The sequence below is a fragment of the Astatotilapia calliptera genome, chromosome 11, assembly GCF_964374335.1.
Source record: "Astatotilapia calliptera chromosome 11, fAstCal68.1, whole genome shotgun sequence".
NCBI classification, from domain to species: Eukaryota; Metazoa; Chordata; class Actinopteri; order Cichliformes; family Cichlidae; genus Astatotilapia; species Astatotilapia calliptera.
This window is the reverse complement of record NC_137432.1, coordinates 37,363,447-37,381,793: the sequence shown is the minus strand read 5'-3', so window position 1 is coordinate 37,381,793 and position 18,347 is coordinate 37,363,447. Positions and strand designations below refer to the sequence as shown.

General features: G+C 39.9%; 2 protein-coding genes across 4 annotated transcripts; one reads left to right on the top strand and one right to left on the bottom strand.

Moving 5' to 3' along the window:
- Window positions 1-821: 821 nt before the first annotated feature.
- LOC145431997 (uncharacterized) lies at window positions 822-6,728 on the top strand. 2 transcript variants are annotated; one of them, XM_080308581.1, is made up of 5 exons: window positions 822-2,928; window positions 5,392-5,540; window positions 5,654-5,713; window positions 5,910-6,029; window positions 6,338-6,728. In XM_080308581.1, coding segments are annotated over exons 1-5 (456 nt in total). In that variant the 5' UTR covers window positions 822-2,927; the 3' UTR covers window positions 6,464-6,728. The 2 variants fall into 2 exon arrangements, with proteins under 2 accessions (XP_080164707.1, XP_080164706.1); XM_080308580.1 differs by having other exon boundaries at window positions 827-2,928; window positions 6,335-6,728.
- A 282-nt stretch (window positions 6,729-7,010) lies between these two features.
- Window positions 7,011-18,113, bottom strand: LOC113032433 (uncharacterized). 2 transcript variants are annotated; one of them, XM_080308182.1, is made up of 6 exons: window positions 17,927-18,105; window positions 16,111-16,416; window positions 13,939-14,259; window positions 11,049-11,150; window positions 9,760-9,785; window positions 7,011-9,443 (listed from the first exon to the last, which is right to left on the bottom strand). In XM_080308182.1, the coding sequence occupies exons 1-6, from the start codon at window positions 17,961-17,963 to the stop codon at window positions 9,378-9,380; spliced, it is 858 nt and encodes a 285-aa protein (XP_080164308.1). In that variant the 5' UTR covers window positions 17,964-18,105; the 3' UTR covers window positions 7,011-9,377. The 2 variants fall into 2 exon arrangements, with proteins under 2 accessions (XP_080164308.1, XP_080164307.1); XM_080308181.1 differs by lacking the exon at window positions 7,011-9,443 and having other exon boundaries at window positions 9,456-9,785; window positions 17,927-18,113.
- Window positions 18,114-18,347: the final 234 nt, after the last annotated feature.

The window sequence follows — 18,347 nt, the reverse complement described above, 5'->3', positions numbered from 1 at the left end:
TGAACTGAAATGTCCTGATGCAAAACATTGAACCCAAATTTCCATCAACTCCACTCCTGATGTGTTTGTGGCTGAATGAGGACCCAGGATAAAAAAGAAGCCCTTTGTTACCCCGGTTCTTTTTTTTACTGTTTGTTCAGTAAACCTCCCCCGGAGCTTGGAGGACTGCACTGCAGTGTGTCTACTTTGGGTGAAAAACGGAAGCTCTATTTCCTGAGAAACCTCAGGAAAATTAATACCAGATAAACCTTTATTAGTCCCACGAGTGGGAAATGTTTTGATCACGGTTACAATTTAAGAGCAGCAAAGATTAAGAAACAGAAGAACAGCAACAATAGAATAAGATTAGAAATAATATCATACTATACAAAACAAAATAGAATACATTAAAAATAACATCCGTCAAAAGCTGCCGGTGTCCTGCTATCGATGTTTATCGAGAGCATCCTGTGCTACTGCCTCTGTGTGCGGGTCCCCAGCTGCACAGCAGGAACTCGGCTGTTCCTCTGGAGCAACACCCAAATGCAGCCATCAGGCAAAAGATACAGGATCTAAATAGCAGCTTTGAATTACAAGTCATTTCCTCCAATTCAGTCTCACAAATACTGCGCAGACATCGTGTTTATGACTCTTGCGTATTGGATTCTTTTGTAATTATATTCAAACTGTTTCTCTTGACTCTGCAGGGACTGCACTTTATTTTGTTGACAATAAAGATCGTTTAAATCTTCCTGTTTGCAGCGCAGCAAAAGCGATCCACAGTAAACTCACAGAGGAGATCATGAGTGTGGAGACGCAGACGTGCTGTCGACATCTCGTTGTCTTTCTGTCTCACTTTGGGTTTTTTCTAGCGACAGAGTCTCTCTCTGCTTGCTTTGCATCTTTTTGTGTGTCTTTGGATTCTTTCACGTTCCCGGAGGAGCCAACAGCCGAAGTGCTCGCACACAGCTGCAGTGGCCTGAAAACAAAGAGAGTGTAAGAGTGTGCTTCAGTGTAAGAATAGCAGGGGACAGGTCCTGGTCACAGAGGCAGAGACACACGGGGTTGTTATGTGTTTGTCTGAAACATTATGAAGCTAAAAGCCTCAGACTTCCAAAGAATCACATCCAAGCAGGGAAAATGACGACATGGCATTCCAGCAGCCTGAAACGTTTCCTCTACAAATTTAAATGTAATTTCATCATCACTCAGATCTGATTAATCGCTGAATCAGAGTAATGTTGAACAGAAGTGCACAGCAAACCGAGCAGGATGACTGAGTGAGCTGCATCACGTTCGTGCCCACCACAAAAAGCTGCAGTAAAAGTGAAGTGCTTGTAAACCCTCATTTCCAAGGAAAAGCTACTTTAAAATCACAAAGTGAAAGGGAACGTGGGTCAAACAACGTGACTCACCATGAGAAAACAAAGACACACAATGAATTAATAAGCAGGCTGGATTATTCAGGGGTTATTCAAACAGTCAGCAAAGTCCTGCGAGTATAATCCAGGATGTTCACGTCAAATGTGTCAGTTTAAAAAGAAAAATGGTGACACTTTTATTTTTCTTCTTCATAATTTTACTTCATTTGTTTTTTTAAAGATTTTTTGTCATAATTTCATTTCAGGCTGATGATCCACCTTCATTTAATCAGAAGTGAACATGAACCTGGACCCAAATCACCCTGCAGCCATCTTTCAACACTTACTGTAAGTTTTCAAACTGTCTCACAAAGCCGACAGCCCTGCTCCTCGCTCTCTTTTAGGGGAGCGCTGACGCAATCCCAAGCTGAGACATCTAATCTCTCCAGCATTCCTGAGGTCTTTTCCTCAGACGTATGACTTATTTCCAAATTTGGATCCGCTGAGCCTGCAGGTGTTCATTCGAGGACTGAAAAACTTCACGACCGCCCAAATGTTCATTATTTGCATAAAACAGCGCTCTGATCACATTTTTGGTGCTACTGTAGCAAAGCTCTGCAGACACTCCTCTACTTGTCCTCTACTTGGGGCAAAAATTCCTTTCCACTATTTTTCAGCTCCCTATATGCTTTTTTTTTACTATTAAAAAGCCCTAAAGGCAACTTTTTTCCAGCTTCATCATTTCCTGTGATGGTGACTATATTGTCGTGTATATGTAATACATAAACACGCTCCATCCATTCTCTTCTGCTTATCCTGTTTCAGCTGTCTTAGGGCGAGAGGCGCGGTACAGCTGGACAGCTCACCAGCCTGTCACATAGACGCAGACAGCCATCCACACTGTGCCGCCTGCACTTAAACACTATTAATAAAATAAATCCCTGCATGCGTGCAGTGTGAAGTGTTTTTGAATGTCAGTGACACTAGAAATGCCAGTCCACTTACCAAGTGCAGCAAACAGTGGTTTGCAAAACGTGTGAATGAAATGTGTGAATTTTAAGGCTTTCAAATATTGTCCAATCAGCATTTTCTCTGAAAGCATGTCTTTATGTGCCATGTACGATATTCTCTACTAGAAGAGTGAAAAAAGTATTAAAGTATTGTTTTCCTTTTACATCCCTGTGCCTGTGCTTTGTGGTTATTTAATGTATGTATGAGTAAGTGCCTCACTACAAGTATGAAACGCAGAGTTATTGTGAAATGTGAATAATAAGGAAGATCAGGAAATCCCCTTATTTAATGATGTGATATAACGTGCAGGCAGGAAACACCTTCAGTGTAACTCTGACTCAGCTCTGAGAGTCTCCGGATTGTCCTGGAAAGTGACTTAGCAGAAAAAAAAACTGATGTCAAACCTTCTGAGAAGCGAGCCGACGGCTTCCTCGGAATCTGCTTCAACACACGACGGACGGAGCTTAAATATGAGCATCAGGAGCATGAAGACCTCACATCACAGCCTCCACAGGACAGGACCACAGACCAGAGGAGCAGGGACCAAACTGAAGTCTGGACCATCACAGGATAACAAGTCAGTTTTAAATGTCTTCCTTACCTTTGCTTACCTTTTATTTCAAACATTTAAAACTAGTATTCTTGATATTTTTGCACCATTTTTTAGAGTTTGTGCTTGAATTTCAATATTTGTCTGCCAACTAAATGCATGTCTATTCCCAGCAGCTGGGATAAGCTGCACAGCTAAACATCTGCATGCTTGAACAAGCAGAAATACCTGAAATGAATGTAAAAGAAACAATGGCAAAAAGGAAAGCGCTCGAAGGTAAATCAGGAGAATGATACAGAAGGGCAAAAACTAAGAATTGATTTAATGGAGCTTATTATTATTATTATCTCAAAAAGATGCTGTCATGCACAAGAAGTGTGTGCAGTTTTCCCAGTGACAGGCACTGTTATATAAAGTATGTGAGATCTTGGTGTAGTTTGAAATGCCCTGATCGTTGCTTAGAATAAACATTAAATGAAAATATGTGATACAGTCATCAGTGGTCACCTATATGTGCAAAGTGGTTCCATCAGTTTTTGGATTCATGATGACAAATAAACTGGTTTTCATTAGCAAATATCTGAGGCTGCTTTGATTAGAAAATGATTTAAAGAAAATAAGAATATTGTGCCACCAGTGTTTAAATGCACACTGAGTTGGTGTTTGCTGTGGATTCTTGGAATCTCATTGTGGAATACGAAACGAATTATTATTTGAATGAAGTCTGAAAAAGGCCGAACAGATTCTTTGATTTAGGAGACATGAAGTTTGGGGAGAGTCAAACTTTGACTTCGTGACTTTCTGATTTCATTATTGAGCCTGGAATTACTCAGATTACACGATATATTTTATAAGCCTGACACTGAAACTAAAAACTAAAAAAAATTCTTTCACTTTAATTTCCGCAGCACAGAAAAGTTTGTGCTTTTCTTTTGGTGGAGTTTTTGCAAAACACTTCAGAAATCCGACAAATAATTCCTCTACACTTTATAGATTTATGGTTTATTTGGAAGGAGATAAAAACGTCCATTTGCTTTGTATTTTTCCACTTTTTGTGTTTTGAATATGAAGCGAGATTAAAGTTGGTCTTTTTTAATCTGACAGGTGCAGCAATGTCACCGAATTATTTTTTAATTATTTGAAAATTTCACATTTACTAACAACCTGACGGTGAGCAGAGCAGGGGTCCGCGGGTCGTTGTGACCCCGCTGACCGATATGTCAGGGTGATGTTCTCGCCAGCAGCGCGCGTGTGTGCGCGTAAATTGCGCACAGAACGTGCCCCTCTCTCTGTGGTTCAAGACCAGGTGCGCAGAGTCCGCAAAGGTCTTTCTATTTCACTAAATAAAACTACACCACAAACTAGTGATGACAAAAAAATGTTTTTAAATGATATTGCGCATGAATAAAATTCAACAGGAAACGTCCTTAATTTATTCTTTCTTAGTTTGGTCAAATTTAACTCCCACGTACCCTTAAACAGACGCATGGAGCGTGTGTCGAAATCTACATTCTGATATTTCTTCCGCTCGCCACGGTGATGAAACAAGCAAAGGCACCGAAACTAAAAACAACTAAACACTAAAGTAAATGAAACTGAACTGAAAACGAAACTCCACAAAATAAAGCAATGAAAGAAAAAACTGAAAATACATTACAAGTATAATATGTTCGATGTCTGTTTTTCTGCGCGTAAAGTTAAAGTCGAGTGAAGGACGAGCTGAGAAAAACACATTTTAAAAAGCGCAGCGACGGAGCAGGTCGATCAAAAATAGTCAAAAAGCGCCTGTATGTGCTGTGACTGTGTTTGAGGGTTCACCTACTTACATTTGTAGTCTGAAGAACTTTCACTGCAGACAAACAAGGTAGAGAAATTTGAGCTTTATAACAGTCACTATAAACTTGTAATTACCACGATATTCGAAAAATATGCGAATGACACAATATGTCCTAAGAAATCGTTCTCCCTTTTTCTTTCCCTTTAATTTTGTAGTTATAGATTTAAATTCTTTACAGCTTCAGTCTTTAACTGAAGGGAGACAGCTGACAGACAACACTTTGTTTTTATTCATAGGTAAAATAACGTCGTTGAAGTAAAATGTTTTAATGTGTGGGGGACACAGGATAGCGTGACGGCCCTACACGACCCGGGGAGGGGTCTCATTCCCATACTGAATTAGATTTAAACTCCACCACTGACAGTAAAGTATTTTACAGTATATCCTGTTCACTGTGAGTCATTAGTGCCTAATAGACTGTTATCACCCAATAAAGCCAAAGACATCCTACGGAATGTTTGTTTAGCAGAGTCATTCGTGAAATGGCAGCATCTGTTTTTAATATCTCCAACTCACAGCCGGTGGCTGACTGAGTCAGCGGTCACAGGATTTTATGTAAAGCCCACAAACACCCCGGTTATCTCAGGGTCAGGTGGCATTAACAAGTCTCGCTTCTGCGGTTTGAAACCAAAGCCCTCTTCTTTCTGTTGCAGTGCATTGTGAGTACCTGCTCATCCTGTTTCTTGGGGGTTTGGTGGAGCTTGCTGCAGGTCGGGCATTACCACCAAACGCTGAAATGAAGAGCATCGTTGAGGACCTCCACGGGGCGCTGGAAAAATACAACAGCTACTTGAAAGAGGATGTGAGACACGAGCCGTGCAGGCGTCCACACAACACTCTCTTTGAATAAATGTGCATTTTTACCCATTTGAAACAATTTAATGAGTCTCGCTCACACCTGTGTTTTTGCTGCAGGCGCATCTGAAAGGTCTGCCATTTGAGCCTTGCAAAGAGACGCCTGCTTACCTGAACCAGGTACGACTCAAATCATATGTCTTTATTTAACAGCAGGAGGCACATTAAAAATCCAAATCCAGATTAGATGTATCAAAATAATTGTTGCTATTACACAATAATAACACACAATTTCACTTTGAACTTTGACATGTTGTGTGAGATGCACTCAGCAGATTCAAAGCTCATTTTATTTATTGGTCCTTGTTTTGGTCAGAGCACCACGGTGGCCCACAGACTCACTCAGTATGAGCAATGCACAAAGAAGCTTCAAGATCTCCTTCCTGACATCAGACACCAAGTCATCACACACAACTACGAGCTGCTGCAACACCTGGTGAGTCTCTGCATGCTCATTGGCTGATTCCAACAAATACAAAGCGCAGAAAAGACGGAAGTAAATACTCGCAAATTAAAAAAGACTGATAAGAAGGAAGATTAAAGCAGAGTGGATGAAAGGGTAGGAGGGTAACTGAGTTACAAAGAAGCGAGGAAGAAAAAACAGCTCAAAAGCAAACAATGATGGAGAAGATCATATTGTTATGTTGTCGTCATTGGGATTGTTTTATTATTAGGAAATTAAACAGATTGATTAGTTTAATAATTTTATGATATGAAATATGCTTTTTCCTTCTTTTTCAGAAGGGATCGGAACAGTCCTCTACTTCCTCCCCCCCACTCACCTCCTCTTCATTAGAGTTTCACGTCAAACTAAAATCCATGCAGTGTGTTGACTGCTGGATCCAGCAGGTGGCAGCACTGCGCAGATAACGCAAACACACGTTCGCCCTGCCATCTTCACGGGGACCCTGTGTGACCCTATTCAATAACCAAAAACCTGACCCTAACTTGAATCAAAGACAAGCCCACTTTCAGGATTTGACACAGCAACCAAAACGAGTTTGTTTCTCCCTCTGAAGCCGTTTCCTCTCCAAAAGTTGATTCTGTTCATCTGGACGTTTTCAGCGGGAGAATCGTTTCATCCAAGTGACTTCTGAAGAAACGAGAATGCATCAAGACGATAGATTTATATATATATATATATATATATATATATATATATATATATATATATATATATATATATATATATATTATATATATATATGTGTGTGTGTGTGTGTGTTCACACTGTGATACTTGGGAAATATCTGATTTCAACAAAGCCAGCTAATAAATACAAATAATAATCACAGATGACTCGCCAACCAACCGACACAATATCTTACAAAATTATCATATATATTCTGTTTTAATATGTAACGTGTTTATGTGATAGACGTAAATACACACCACAGGTGTGTATTTACAAGATGTAGATTTATCACAGCTGTAGTTCTCAAATTATTTATACCATATTCATAACATTTATATTACATTCATGCATAATTACTGGAGAAAAACATGTTTTTCCTCAGCATAAGCTCTGCCCATGTTTAACTTTAATGTCAAATTATATCTTTTTGTTTAAAGGCGTTTGTTTCGGACAATGTGATCCTCTGTGTGAACACCAGAGGGCGCTGCCAGCGAATTTTTGTACTGTTGTATTGCTACAGATGTAAATAGACATTTTCTTTCTCAGAATATTGTTTTTAATAAACTTTTGAAGAAGAGAAACATTTCTGAGACTTGTCATTAAATTCAACAGCTGCTGAAATTCCAATCACATGGAATTTCAAATTCAGTCACAGAATCTCCCCGGGACTCTAGTTTAGAGTGTCCCATTTTTTTTTAAATAAAAGCCTTAAATTGAAAGCCAATAACACATACAGAGAAAACCCAACAATCATATGACCCCCTATGAGCAAGCACTTTGGCGACAGTGGGAAGGAAAAACTCTCTTTTAACAGGAAGAAACCTCCAGCAGAACCAGGCTCAGGGAGGGGCGGGGCCATCTGCTGTGATTGGTTGGGGAGAGAGAAGGAAGACAGGATAAAGACATGCTGTGGAAGAGAGACAGAGATTAATAACAGATATGATTTAATTCAGAGAGGTCTGTTAACACATAGTGAGTGAAGAAGAAACACCCAGTGCATCATGGGAATCCCCCGGCAGCCTACATCTATTGCAGCATAACTAAGGGAGGATTCAGGGTCACCTGATCCAGCCCTAACTATATGCTTTAGCAAAAAGGAAAGTTTCACCAGTCCCACCACAAATGCACTAGAAACGGCATATTTTAGTTATTACTACTACTATTATTTTTGCAGCTGCTCGCTGTTTTGTAAATGGCAGTGAAGAAACAGGTGGTGATGGTAACTTTCTCCCCTGGGGCATAAACCTCGGAAATGATGTGAGCGGATTAGTGGCGAGCAGCGCTGATTCACGGGGCAGTTGGAGTTGTTGTGCAAATGTTTCCCGAATCAGAGTCTCTGCTGCGCACACAGATACCAGCACCACCAACTCACTCTCACGGAAGATACCACAAGGTCAAGCACAAGGTCAGAATCATGCACACCACTTGCAATGGGAACAAGACGGGGCGTCCTCAGGCAGGTCAGGTCAGGTCCCTCATACTGATGTTGCAAACTTTGTACATTTCCACTGCTTTAGTTTAAAGTTTGTCGCCTCTTGCGGTTCCTTGGTGGCACATGGCACAGTGACTTTTGAACAGTTAATGTTATGTCCTCGTGGACATATATCAACTCTTTTCTTTCATACTGCAAATATTTGCATTCAGGTTTTTACTGCACATACTGCTGTATCAGGAGCTGAAGCTTGTAAAATGATGTGACAGACACTGATCAATGCAACGGAAACCCAAAATTCAAATGCGCACAAATAATTTTCCACTGCAGCAAACAGAAAACAGCTGAGTGAACAGAAACAGGTCGGTCTTTAGTCTGCAGCTCAAACACTTCGGTTTGCCTCTCTGACCCCTTTTCTCTTCCACAGACACACAGGAAACATCTCACTGGTTAACCTCAAACCTACGTTGCAGTTCATGCCCTAAAACTATCTAAAAAAAAAAGCGTGAAGTGGAGACAGGACATCAGATCTTATTATTCGCCTGAGAGTAAATACCAGAGAACTGAAGCCGTACAGAATCTTTAGAGGAAACCATTTGTACAGACAGGTGCAAGCAAGAGACAATCAGCAGATATAACTTCACATTTGGGAAATTTCAAACTCTGACACAATGAATAAAAAAATAATTAAGTTATATGAATACATTTATGATTAAAAAACAGGTAAAATTTGACTTTTTAAATCAAATACATGAGTCAAATTGGCTCCACTGTAAAAAGAACTTGATGTAATATGAACATCTACAGCTGTAAAGTTCAAAATCATAATAAAGTGATTTACTAAAAATGTCAGCATCATGTTAGAAACATTACACGGTTCTGCTTCCGTAGCTTCTGTCTGTGGTCACTGCATCAAACAGCTTTCTTTAAGTATCTGCATATTTTAAATGGAAGAGTTTGACATTTTTTAGAATTGGAAAAATTCAGATAAAATTGGCAAAGAGAGAAAGTCAGATCGATACAATATCTATCTATCTATCTATCTATCTATCTATCTATCTATCTATCTATCTATCTATCTATCTATCTATCTATCTATCTATCTATCTATCTATCTATCTATCTATCTATCTATCTTCAGCCAATCAGATTTGTTGGCATTTCTTTGCGTCCTCGGCTCGGTGAAAACTGTGTTCGACGAATCGCAGCAGCTTCAGTCATCTGATGTTTCTTCCACCTGAAGCTGAAAACCTCAGAGCAGCATAATGAAGCTCCGGAGACGTCTGTGGACACATCATCAGGTCAAAAGCAATCAGAGTCTGTATTTAGTGACGCGACAGGCGAGTCTACATTTAAATTATGTTTTATACACTTATTAGCAGGAGCCTCTTCTTCATTTTATTCCTTTTCGTGAGAAGTAACTAAGCATTAAGTAGAAGTTTGTAAAATCAGCAGGGAACGGTTACACAGATTTGTCATTTATTCTTTGGTTTTTCGGGGTAAATATTTAATGTCCACAAATCCAGTAAGGACACGCCCCCTCCCTGTGGTCACACCCAGAAATAGCAAAACAACAACACACTGTAAACTCTCTGTTACCTCGTCACTGATCTTTGGCGTTTTTTCTGTAAAAAAAATAAAAAACATATATTCAACATGGATTTTTACACATTTTCTGAAAATATCAAATGTGTTATTATTTTTTCACGAACACAAAAACTCACGATTCAAGGTTTTTAGGGTGTTGGATTTTTTTTGCTCGTTACAAAAAAACATTTCAAACATTTTCTTCTGGAGTTGTGGACTTACACCGCGTTCCAGTTATTACGCAAATGATATTTTTCTCTGATTTTACTAAACAGTCAATGCAAGTGACAGTCAGCATAATCTTCGAGTCATCAACCTTTAGATTATAATTTGAATTTTACTAAACAAACCTCCCAATGAAAACAGCGTGTTTTTGATCAGCAGTTTTCATAGTTGATCTGAAAACTGCTGTTCACAAACGCTGCGCATCTAATCTGACTGAGCTGGAGCTGTTCTGCAAAGAAGAATGGGCAAAGATTTCAGTCTGTAGATGTGCAAAGCTGGTAGAGACAGACCCTAAAAGTCTGGCAGCTGGAACTGCAGCAAAAGGTGGTTCTACAAAGTATTGACACTAAGTATCTAAGGCTTTCATTGTGTGTCCAAGGCATTCAACTATTTCAGGCTTTTCAGCAGCAGAGATCCTTTTTCTTTGTCATATTGCTTGAAAATGCTGGTCTGCTTAATAATGTGGAACATCCTTATTTATTTGTTTTTCCTTTAATTGGGCTCACCTGGAAAACTAAATATACCAGGTGTCCGAGATTGATGATCCAAAGAGCCCTGACACACAATGCCACCATGAGTTTAATTGAAAAACAACAAATTTAATCTTTATGACACTAAAATACAATTTGCATAATGATTTGGAAGGCAGTGTACTCATCCAACAAGTTTGTTTTGAAGTGAGTTTTGAAGATATCAGCTGTAGTGTGCTTCTTCTCGTATAGAAAGCATATAATGGCGCTCCTTTCATACTTGTTAATCTCTAATCTATATCAACAAGTAGCAGCATAAGTTACCATGGTGACAGTCAGCAGTAAAAAGTTGACCCCCTTCATGGTGCAGAACACCGAGGGTTAGCCCTCGTGAAATCCTGGTACAGACCTCAGGAAACATTAGCTACTGTTAGTTTCTACTTAGAAAACTTTTTTGACTATGTTCACCAACAAACAGGAGTGTGAAGCTCGCTAATGTGTTTGCTCAGCTACAGCTGATATCTCACAAATTGTGCGATTCAAACCAAAATTCTTCAGATGAGTAAAAGACGGCAAATACATAAAACATAAAAACGGCGTACTCACTGTGTCGGCGCGACAGCAGGGCGCAGAGTGCCACGGTGGCGGTAAAAAAGGCGGCACATGCAGTGCCAATGATGGAGGTCAGAAACACACACTGACTGGATGCTTTCACACACACAAAAAAAAAAACAAATAGAAACAGGAAGTTTGAGCAGGGATTTTTAAAAGTTCAGCAAGTTTAGAAGACAAATGATACCATAACGAACCCGAACATTGTGGCTAACAGCTGGATTTTTCCATTTGACTGCAGCTAGCCAAACAGCCAAGTACTGCTAAAGAGCGAGAGAGTGTAAGTGGACAAAATATCCTTGTTTCTTAACATAAAGCTCATTGTTGCTGCACAAATGTGATCCCCTCTTACAAACTTTTAGTTTTCGTGTCGTTATTGTCCTCTGAGTCATCGATTCTCTCCCTAGTGAGCTAACAAACAAATGTAGGTCTGTTAGCCGCAACCAACCAACCACATGACGTCATGCTCCGTACTGACAGAAGATGGTGCCAAACTTTAAGCGCTTATTTCTTAAATCCAGCTTCACAGACAGTGTTACATCTATGTCCGTTTTAGAGTTACCTTCGCACAAACGGGCAGTTGATCTGGTAGTGACAGGCAGCTGAGCCAATCAAATCAGTATCAGTGTTGCCAACTCCTCAGTAAGGAAAATCGCTATTGGTTGTCCTAAAAGTCGCTAGAAGTCGCTAAATGACGTCATCACCTAATTTGCATAATTGGTCGTGCTAATATAATTGTAACCTATGTTGTTGGAGAGAGAAATAACATCGTGGAAGAGACATAAAGTGAGTAAAAAACGTCCTAAATGCATTTAGAATTTATTTAGAACTACAAATTAAATTTCTTTTAGCAATTATTGTTTTTTTTAAATGTCACAATTCCAACCCTGCTCCTTTACCCGGGCCTGGACCGGCAAAAGTGACCCGAAATAGGCGCTCTGGTGGAGTTACTTTGTGTGTGTGTTTATAAGTAGTTTTAAACCTTGTGATCCCCAAAACAACACAACAGTAAAAGAACTGACTGCGTTACAGTCAGTGCGGAGCAGCGGCTTCGCTCATGCGCGATTCATTTGCAGTTTGGACGCACAGGTGTGAACATCTCCTGCAGCTGGGGGAGGACTATCCTCCGCCCGTGAGCGCTTTGGCACGGGTGAGGTGCCCACGGCAGCACCGCTGCTTGGTGAGAGTAAGAGCAACACGCTCTTTCACGTCAAAAAGTCGTCATAAATAAGTCTCCAATAACACCAGAAAAAGTCGCCAGATTTGTCGCTAGTTGCTTTTTAGAAAAAAAGTCGTTAAGGGGTCTGAAAACTCGCTAAATATTGCTAAGTTGGCAACACTGCTCAGTATGGAAGATGATAAACACACATCGGCCCTCTCGATGGGAAATTTGAGTATTAAAAAAATAACATGACGGAACAGTCGACCCACATAAAGTCTTATGCACGTTGTGCAAGAAGGAAATTTCACCCCAGCGCTTCCAGCTTAAAATATCACATTGACTCGAAGCATGCGTTAGTCGGGGATGCTGCTAGCACTTTGGCTAACGCGTCACCCAGCTTGGACAAACCACTCACGGAGCATCGGGGCTCAGTAAGTCGACCTCGGACATATTTACTGACGCCAAGTGGATTGCAACAAACTGCAGACGTGTTCATATCGCTGAGAACACGCGCTTTACAAGCTTTGGTTCCTCGTTTCAAGGACTTGAAGCCTCCCCAAGAGTGACAGAGAGAGAGGATACATGTTTACAGAGTTTATCGTTAACATGAATGTTCAAGATGTTCAATGAACACGTTAAGTTCGTATATTTTCCCTTTTTTCTCGAGTCTGTTTGCTCATGCAAAATGAAATGCGATTAATATAGAATAAAAATTATATTTAACCGTGATTAATCAAAATTAATCCACAGTAACCCTGTGATGAGTCTGATTAAACATGTTAAGAGTTTGACTGCACTAATATATATTATATATTAGTGCATACTTACCTATTAGTACATAGGTTTTTTAAATAGTTGCATTTCACAGGAGAGAAGCTGCGCTCTCTTATATTGCCTAAATGTCAGTTACAAGCTTAAATATAAAGTTGAAAAAATGTAATTGCAGCCAGGCTATTGATCAAGTAATTGCGATTAATCGCGATTAATTACGGAAAATTGTGAGATTAATTCGTTGTTTTTTTTTTCTATTGACAGCACTAATATTTACATTTGCAGTCTGCTTAAATGCAACTTTCACGTCACATTTTGTTTACAGATGACATCAACACACACTGTTGTCAGAGAATAATCTCTACGTTTCCAGATGTCTTTCGACTTTCATTATTGACCTTTACAACTTTACACTTGCTGGCTTGTCCTGCACACGCTTTCACACACACATGAAAAAAATAGAAACAGGAAGCGCGAGCAGGGATTTTTAAAAGTTCAGCAAGTTAAAAAACAAACGGTGACTGGTTAGCATCAAAGAGGTCACAGGTGTGGTTAGAAGCAAGAGTGCGGGTTGGTTTTGTTTTGGCCACATGCTAAATAAGCAGAAACTAAAGTGTGAGATATTTTCATACTGGTGCTCAAACCAAGCAGACGTGCATGGGGGTGAATATTATCCCAACCTAAACTCTAAATAAACTGGCTTTTTATAATAATGACATTGTTGCTACAATACTGAGGTGTATGCGTTTAACACAAACACACCTTGGAACCACAACCACGGAACAACTTGCTGATTGAAACATGTTGCAGATTGATTTAATTATAATTGTTACTTCCAGATAACTGAGACTTGAGCTGTGTGTCTGCTGCCTTTTGTTTTTTCCGGAATATAAATGAAGCACTAAAAGCCTTCAGATTGTGTTGGTGTGAGTTCCAAAGACAATGACTTACGTTTGACCTCATCTGTCCTGCTGCTGATGGTCTTCCTGATCCTCAGCTCTCCATCACTCAGCACACAGGACACGTTCACACCTGCAGACCAGGTTTCTGCAGGAACATAAACCTGCGAGTTGAAGACTCCCGCCCTGGTGTCAGGGAGGATTGTGGGACTGAGTTCCTTAAGCACATCCTCCTCAGAGTCCACCTCCCAGTCGACTTTGACCCGACCGGTGTCGTTCAGCCCGGACGCCAGGCAGATCAACGGGACGGGGAGGGGCGAGTTGACGTGTAAAGGAGCCAGGAGATCAAGTGCAGGACTGTGGAGCTCTGATTCTGAGGACAGGGTGAGAAACTTAATGGTCATGATTTCAAAGAAAACTGACCCTGCATCATCATCGCAGCCTCTCCATGTCTTTTTGCGATTTTAAAGATGTTTTCTTGTTATCATTTTTTTCTGTGCCGATTGGCACTTGAAAAATCTCATTTTTTTCTTCATTTCCTGTTTTATTCTGAAAGAATTCATATTATCGTGCACATTGCTTTGGTTCATTATCTCTGCCACCTTTCGTCTGACCCACTCTAATTGTTCCCACCTGTGTTTCCTTGTCGGTCGCCCCTCGGTGTGTTGCTTCCCTGAGCTCTATTCTTCCTCAGACCCTCACTGAACTTATTTGAACGTCCTGGATTTAGTCTGGTGTTTTTAACAGCACCTTTAAATCCACAGTAAGCATCATGAAACGTATGATTTTGTTGTTGTTGTCATTCGTGCTTTATCTGCATTTAGGTTCTCTTTTTAACTGCATAGCCAGTTACCACCAAGGTGAGTCAGTCACCACACTCGCATGTCTGGCTTTACAAAGATTGTCTTCTGCCTGAAAAAGCTCTTTTGTGGCCACTTTAATGCGCCTCAGTCCCTTCTTGTCTCTGCTTATAGAAACCCCCAAATGTGGCATTTACACTGTGTGTGGTGTTGGTGCCTTTTGCAATTTTCTGATAAATAATACAGTTTACTGTGCAGTTAATTGTACTAATAGACCATCCAAGAAGCCTCTGTGCTCCAGTTTTAGTGAACACAGTGTTATTTGGGTTTGACTTAGCACTAACTAGCAGATATCTGTGTTTGTGTGATGCAGCCTTACAAGCTTGTATACAAGCATGAGCCGATAATTTCACACGACACCCACGTTTTTGGTGTTTTGGCCTCCAAAAACATCTTGGTGTGAGCGGCCGAGTTCAAACCAGCGGGCTGATATCAAGGTGAAAATATCCTATTTTATGTTTCTGCTGACTTTACATCAAAGCCTTTCAATAAATCTGCCTTGTCACGTTTTGTTGGTTGTGTACAAGCAACAAAGTAACAGCCGTACAGATAACTGAGAACATGAAAGGTAAAAAAATTTCACAGTTTTGTTTTTTGTTTTTTTAATAAAGAAAGTTTCTAAGTACGAGGTAGCAACGCAGTAAAGAGCTGTTTCTCTAATATATGAAAAGAACCGCTGAGCCAGCTTTATGTTGTTCTGATCTTACACACATAAAACTCTTAGTTCCTGTTGTGAATTTACATTTACACTCGGCTTAAATGCGGCTTTCTTATGTCACATTCTGTTTGCAGATGATAAACATTTAACGGATCATCCAGTCTGGGTATCAATAAAAAAATGAACTAACTGATCAGCTGCACACACTCATTGACCTTTACATATCCTCCTTGGCTCAGTGCTACTTGCTGCAGGAGCGGCTGCATGTTTGGATGCTTGGAGGTTAGAGCTGAATAACCATGTTACCGTGGTAACAACGTGATAACCATTGTTACCACAGGTTTCAGGCCCTTATTGTCCAATTATACAACTTTAAGAGTGTCATCACTCGGCTGTAACAGCTGTTGTTACCATGACATTATGTGTGTATTTACCGGTTATTACTTTAGTAATAGAGTGGTAATAACTAAGAATTTTTCAGTATTGCGCTCTGCTGCTGCCTTCTTATTCAACTATTATCACTTTATCACTGAGCTGAGCTGTTTCCTTGGTTCCTAAAAAGCTAAAATTGTTTAAATATATAAAAAATTTGTAACAGATTTATTGTTATTAGGATAATAAAAAGAAGAACCAAAACCCAGTGGGTCAAGGCAAATATCTGTTTGACTTGTGAGTCAGGAAGTGTTATAAAGAGACCACCACTCACCTGTGACCGTCACCGTTGTCCCGCTGCCCAGCACTGGCGTGACCCCATCGATGTAGACACAGAAGTACATGCCGGCGTCCTGCTGGGTGGCTCTGGGGACTTCCAGCAGACAGAGCCTGCTCTGAACTCGAGAATTAAACCAAGGAGTGGCACTGAGACCGCTCACCTGCCTGATATGGAGCCATGTCACTCGAGAGCAGCCATGTGTTTCACCAGTCCCAGTGATGTTACATTTGAGGCTGACCTTTGACCCTGACATCACAGTCACACGAGGAGGAGACTGAACCAGGTGTATTCCAGCGGTGACTGTAAGTACAGAGATTTCATCACTGCTCAGATTCACTCAGCTGCAAATGCAAAGGCCTCAAAGCAGGTTTCTTCTTTTTTCCGTTTATCTGGACTAAAGTAATAATATTTGTTTTATACTTTAAAAACTTGTGTAACGATTGTGATGGTGAGCGAGTACAGTACTCTGTTTTTGTAACAATTGTCCATGTTAGCTTCTCGTGTAAATCAAATATTTTTTTCTATTAAAATTGTTTCTGTTCTGTTTGTAAATGTGCTTTTATTCTGCTGCTGTTACAACCGAATTCCCAAATTCAGTTAAAGGATTATTCTATTCTATTCTATTCTATTCTATTCTATTCTATTCTATTACATGCACAAACTGGAGTCTATTAGATAGATATGATACAAACCACTGCAGCACAGTACCTGTAATACCTACAGCATGTTCTAATCGCTCTAATAGGATATTATGGTCGACAGTATCGAACGCTGCACTGAGGTCTAGCAGGACAAGCACAGAGATGAGTCCACTGTCAGAGGCCATAAGAAGATCATTTGTAACCTTCACTAAAGCTGTTTCTGTGCTGTGATGAGCTCTGAAACCTGACTGAAACTCTTCAAATAAACCTCTGCAGATGATCTGTTAGCTGTTTGACAACTACTCTTTCAAGGATGTTTGATATAAAGGAAGGTTGGAGATTGGCCTATAATTAGCTAAGACTGCTGGGTCTAGAGATGCTTTTTGAGTAAAGGTTTAACTACAGCTAGCTTGAAGGCCTGTGGTACATAGCTGATTATTAGAGATAGGTTGATCATATTTAAGAGCGAAGAATTAATTAATGGCAGGACTTCTTTGAGCAGTTTTTTAGGAATGGGGTCTAAAAGACACGTTGATGGTTTGGAGGAAGAAATTATTGAAGTTAACTCAACTTTGATTAGTTGGGCTGCTTCTGCTTTTGAAAATGGAAAGAAGACTCGGGTCGAGCTTGTGAAGTTTTGTTCCCAACGAGTCCTGTGAGCTCTGCCAGTGCTGATCGATACTAATGCATCTCTGTGGATAATGTAAAAAGCGTCCGTGCCAGCAGCGCTGAGTTAAACATTTAAATAGGCTAGAATATGATATTCATTAAGAGCCTGAGTTGTACATACAACGAGTTAAAAGATAAAATAAGTCACATCATAAGCAAAACAAGACAAATGGTCAAAGACGGTAATGTGGGACAGGATGACATTATCATATAAAGTAAAAATGATGTTTTTGTCAGACCCCAGATGTTTTTGCCCAGCTGTGGTCAGGTTTAGGCTTTCACCAGTTTCCCCAAAGAGAAAAACTTTCATCAGAAAAAACTCATACAAATGTTTTTAATGGAACTTTATTTTTAAAAAACTGAGATTTTGTAAAATGATTTTATGTGGCTCAGCCTTTGATCTGAATATTAAAGCAGCTAATCATTACAGGAAATGATTATTGATTATATAGATTATTGCAGGATGTGAAAGACGGCAGCGGTAAAAAAGAAACACTTACCGGAGACGCTGAGGCAGATGAGAGGCAGCAGCTTCATGTTGGCCAGGAATAAAGTCGTTCTGAGACAGTGCTGCGAAGTGTCATCACAGTAATCAGGCCACTGCAGTTTCACCACCGTCAGACACACACACACAATGACAGGATGTGATGTCACTGTATAAGATGTTCTTTATTCATCACAAAGCTGGAAAGACTCACAGGAGTGTCGCTCAAACACAACCTGTAAAAGAACACAACAACATAATAAATCAGGATGGAAATGACACAAAGGAGTTTACAAAAGAGCTCAACATTAAACATAATTAACACAGTTTAAATGTGTTTACATTTTTCTAAATGTAATAACAGCTGAACATAATACAGTCAAGTAAAATAAAGAATTTAATAAACCACAAAAAGAAAAACCGACTTTAATGACTAA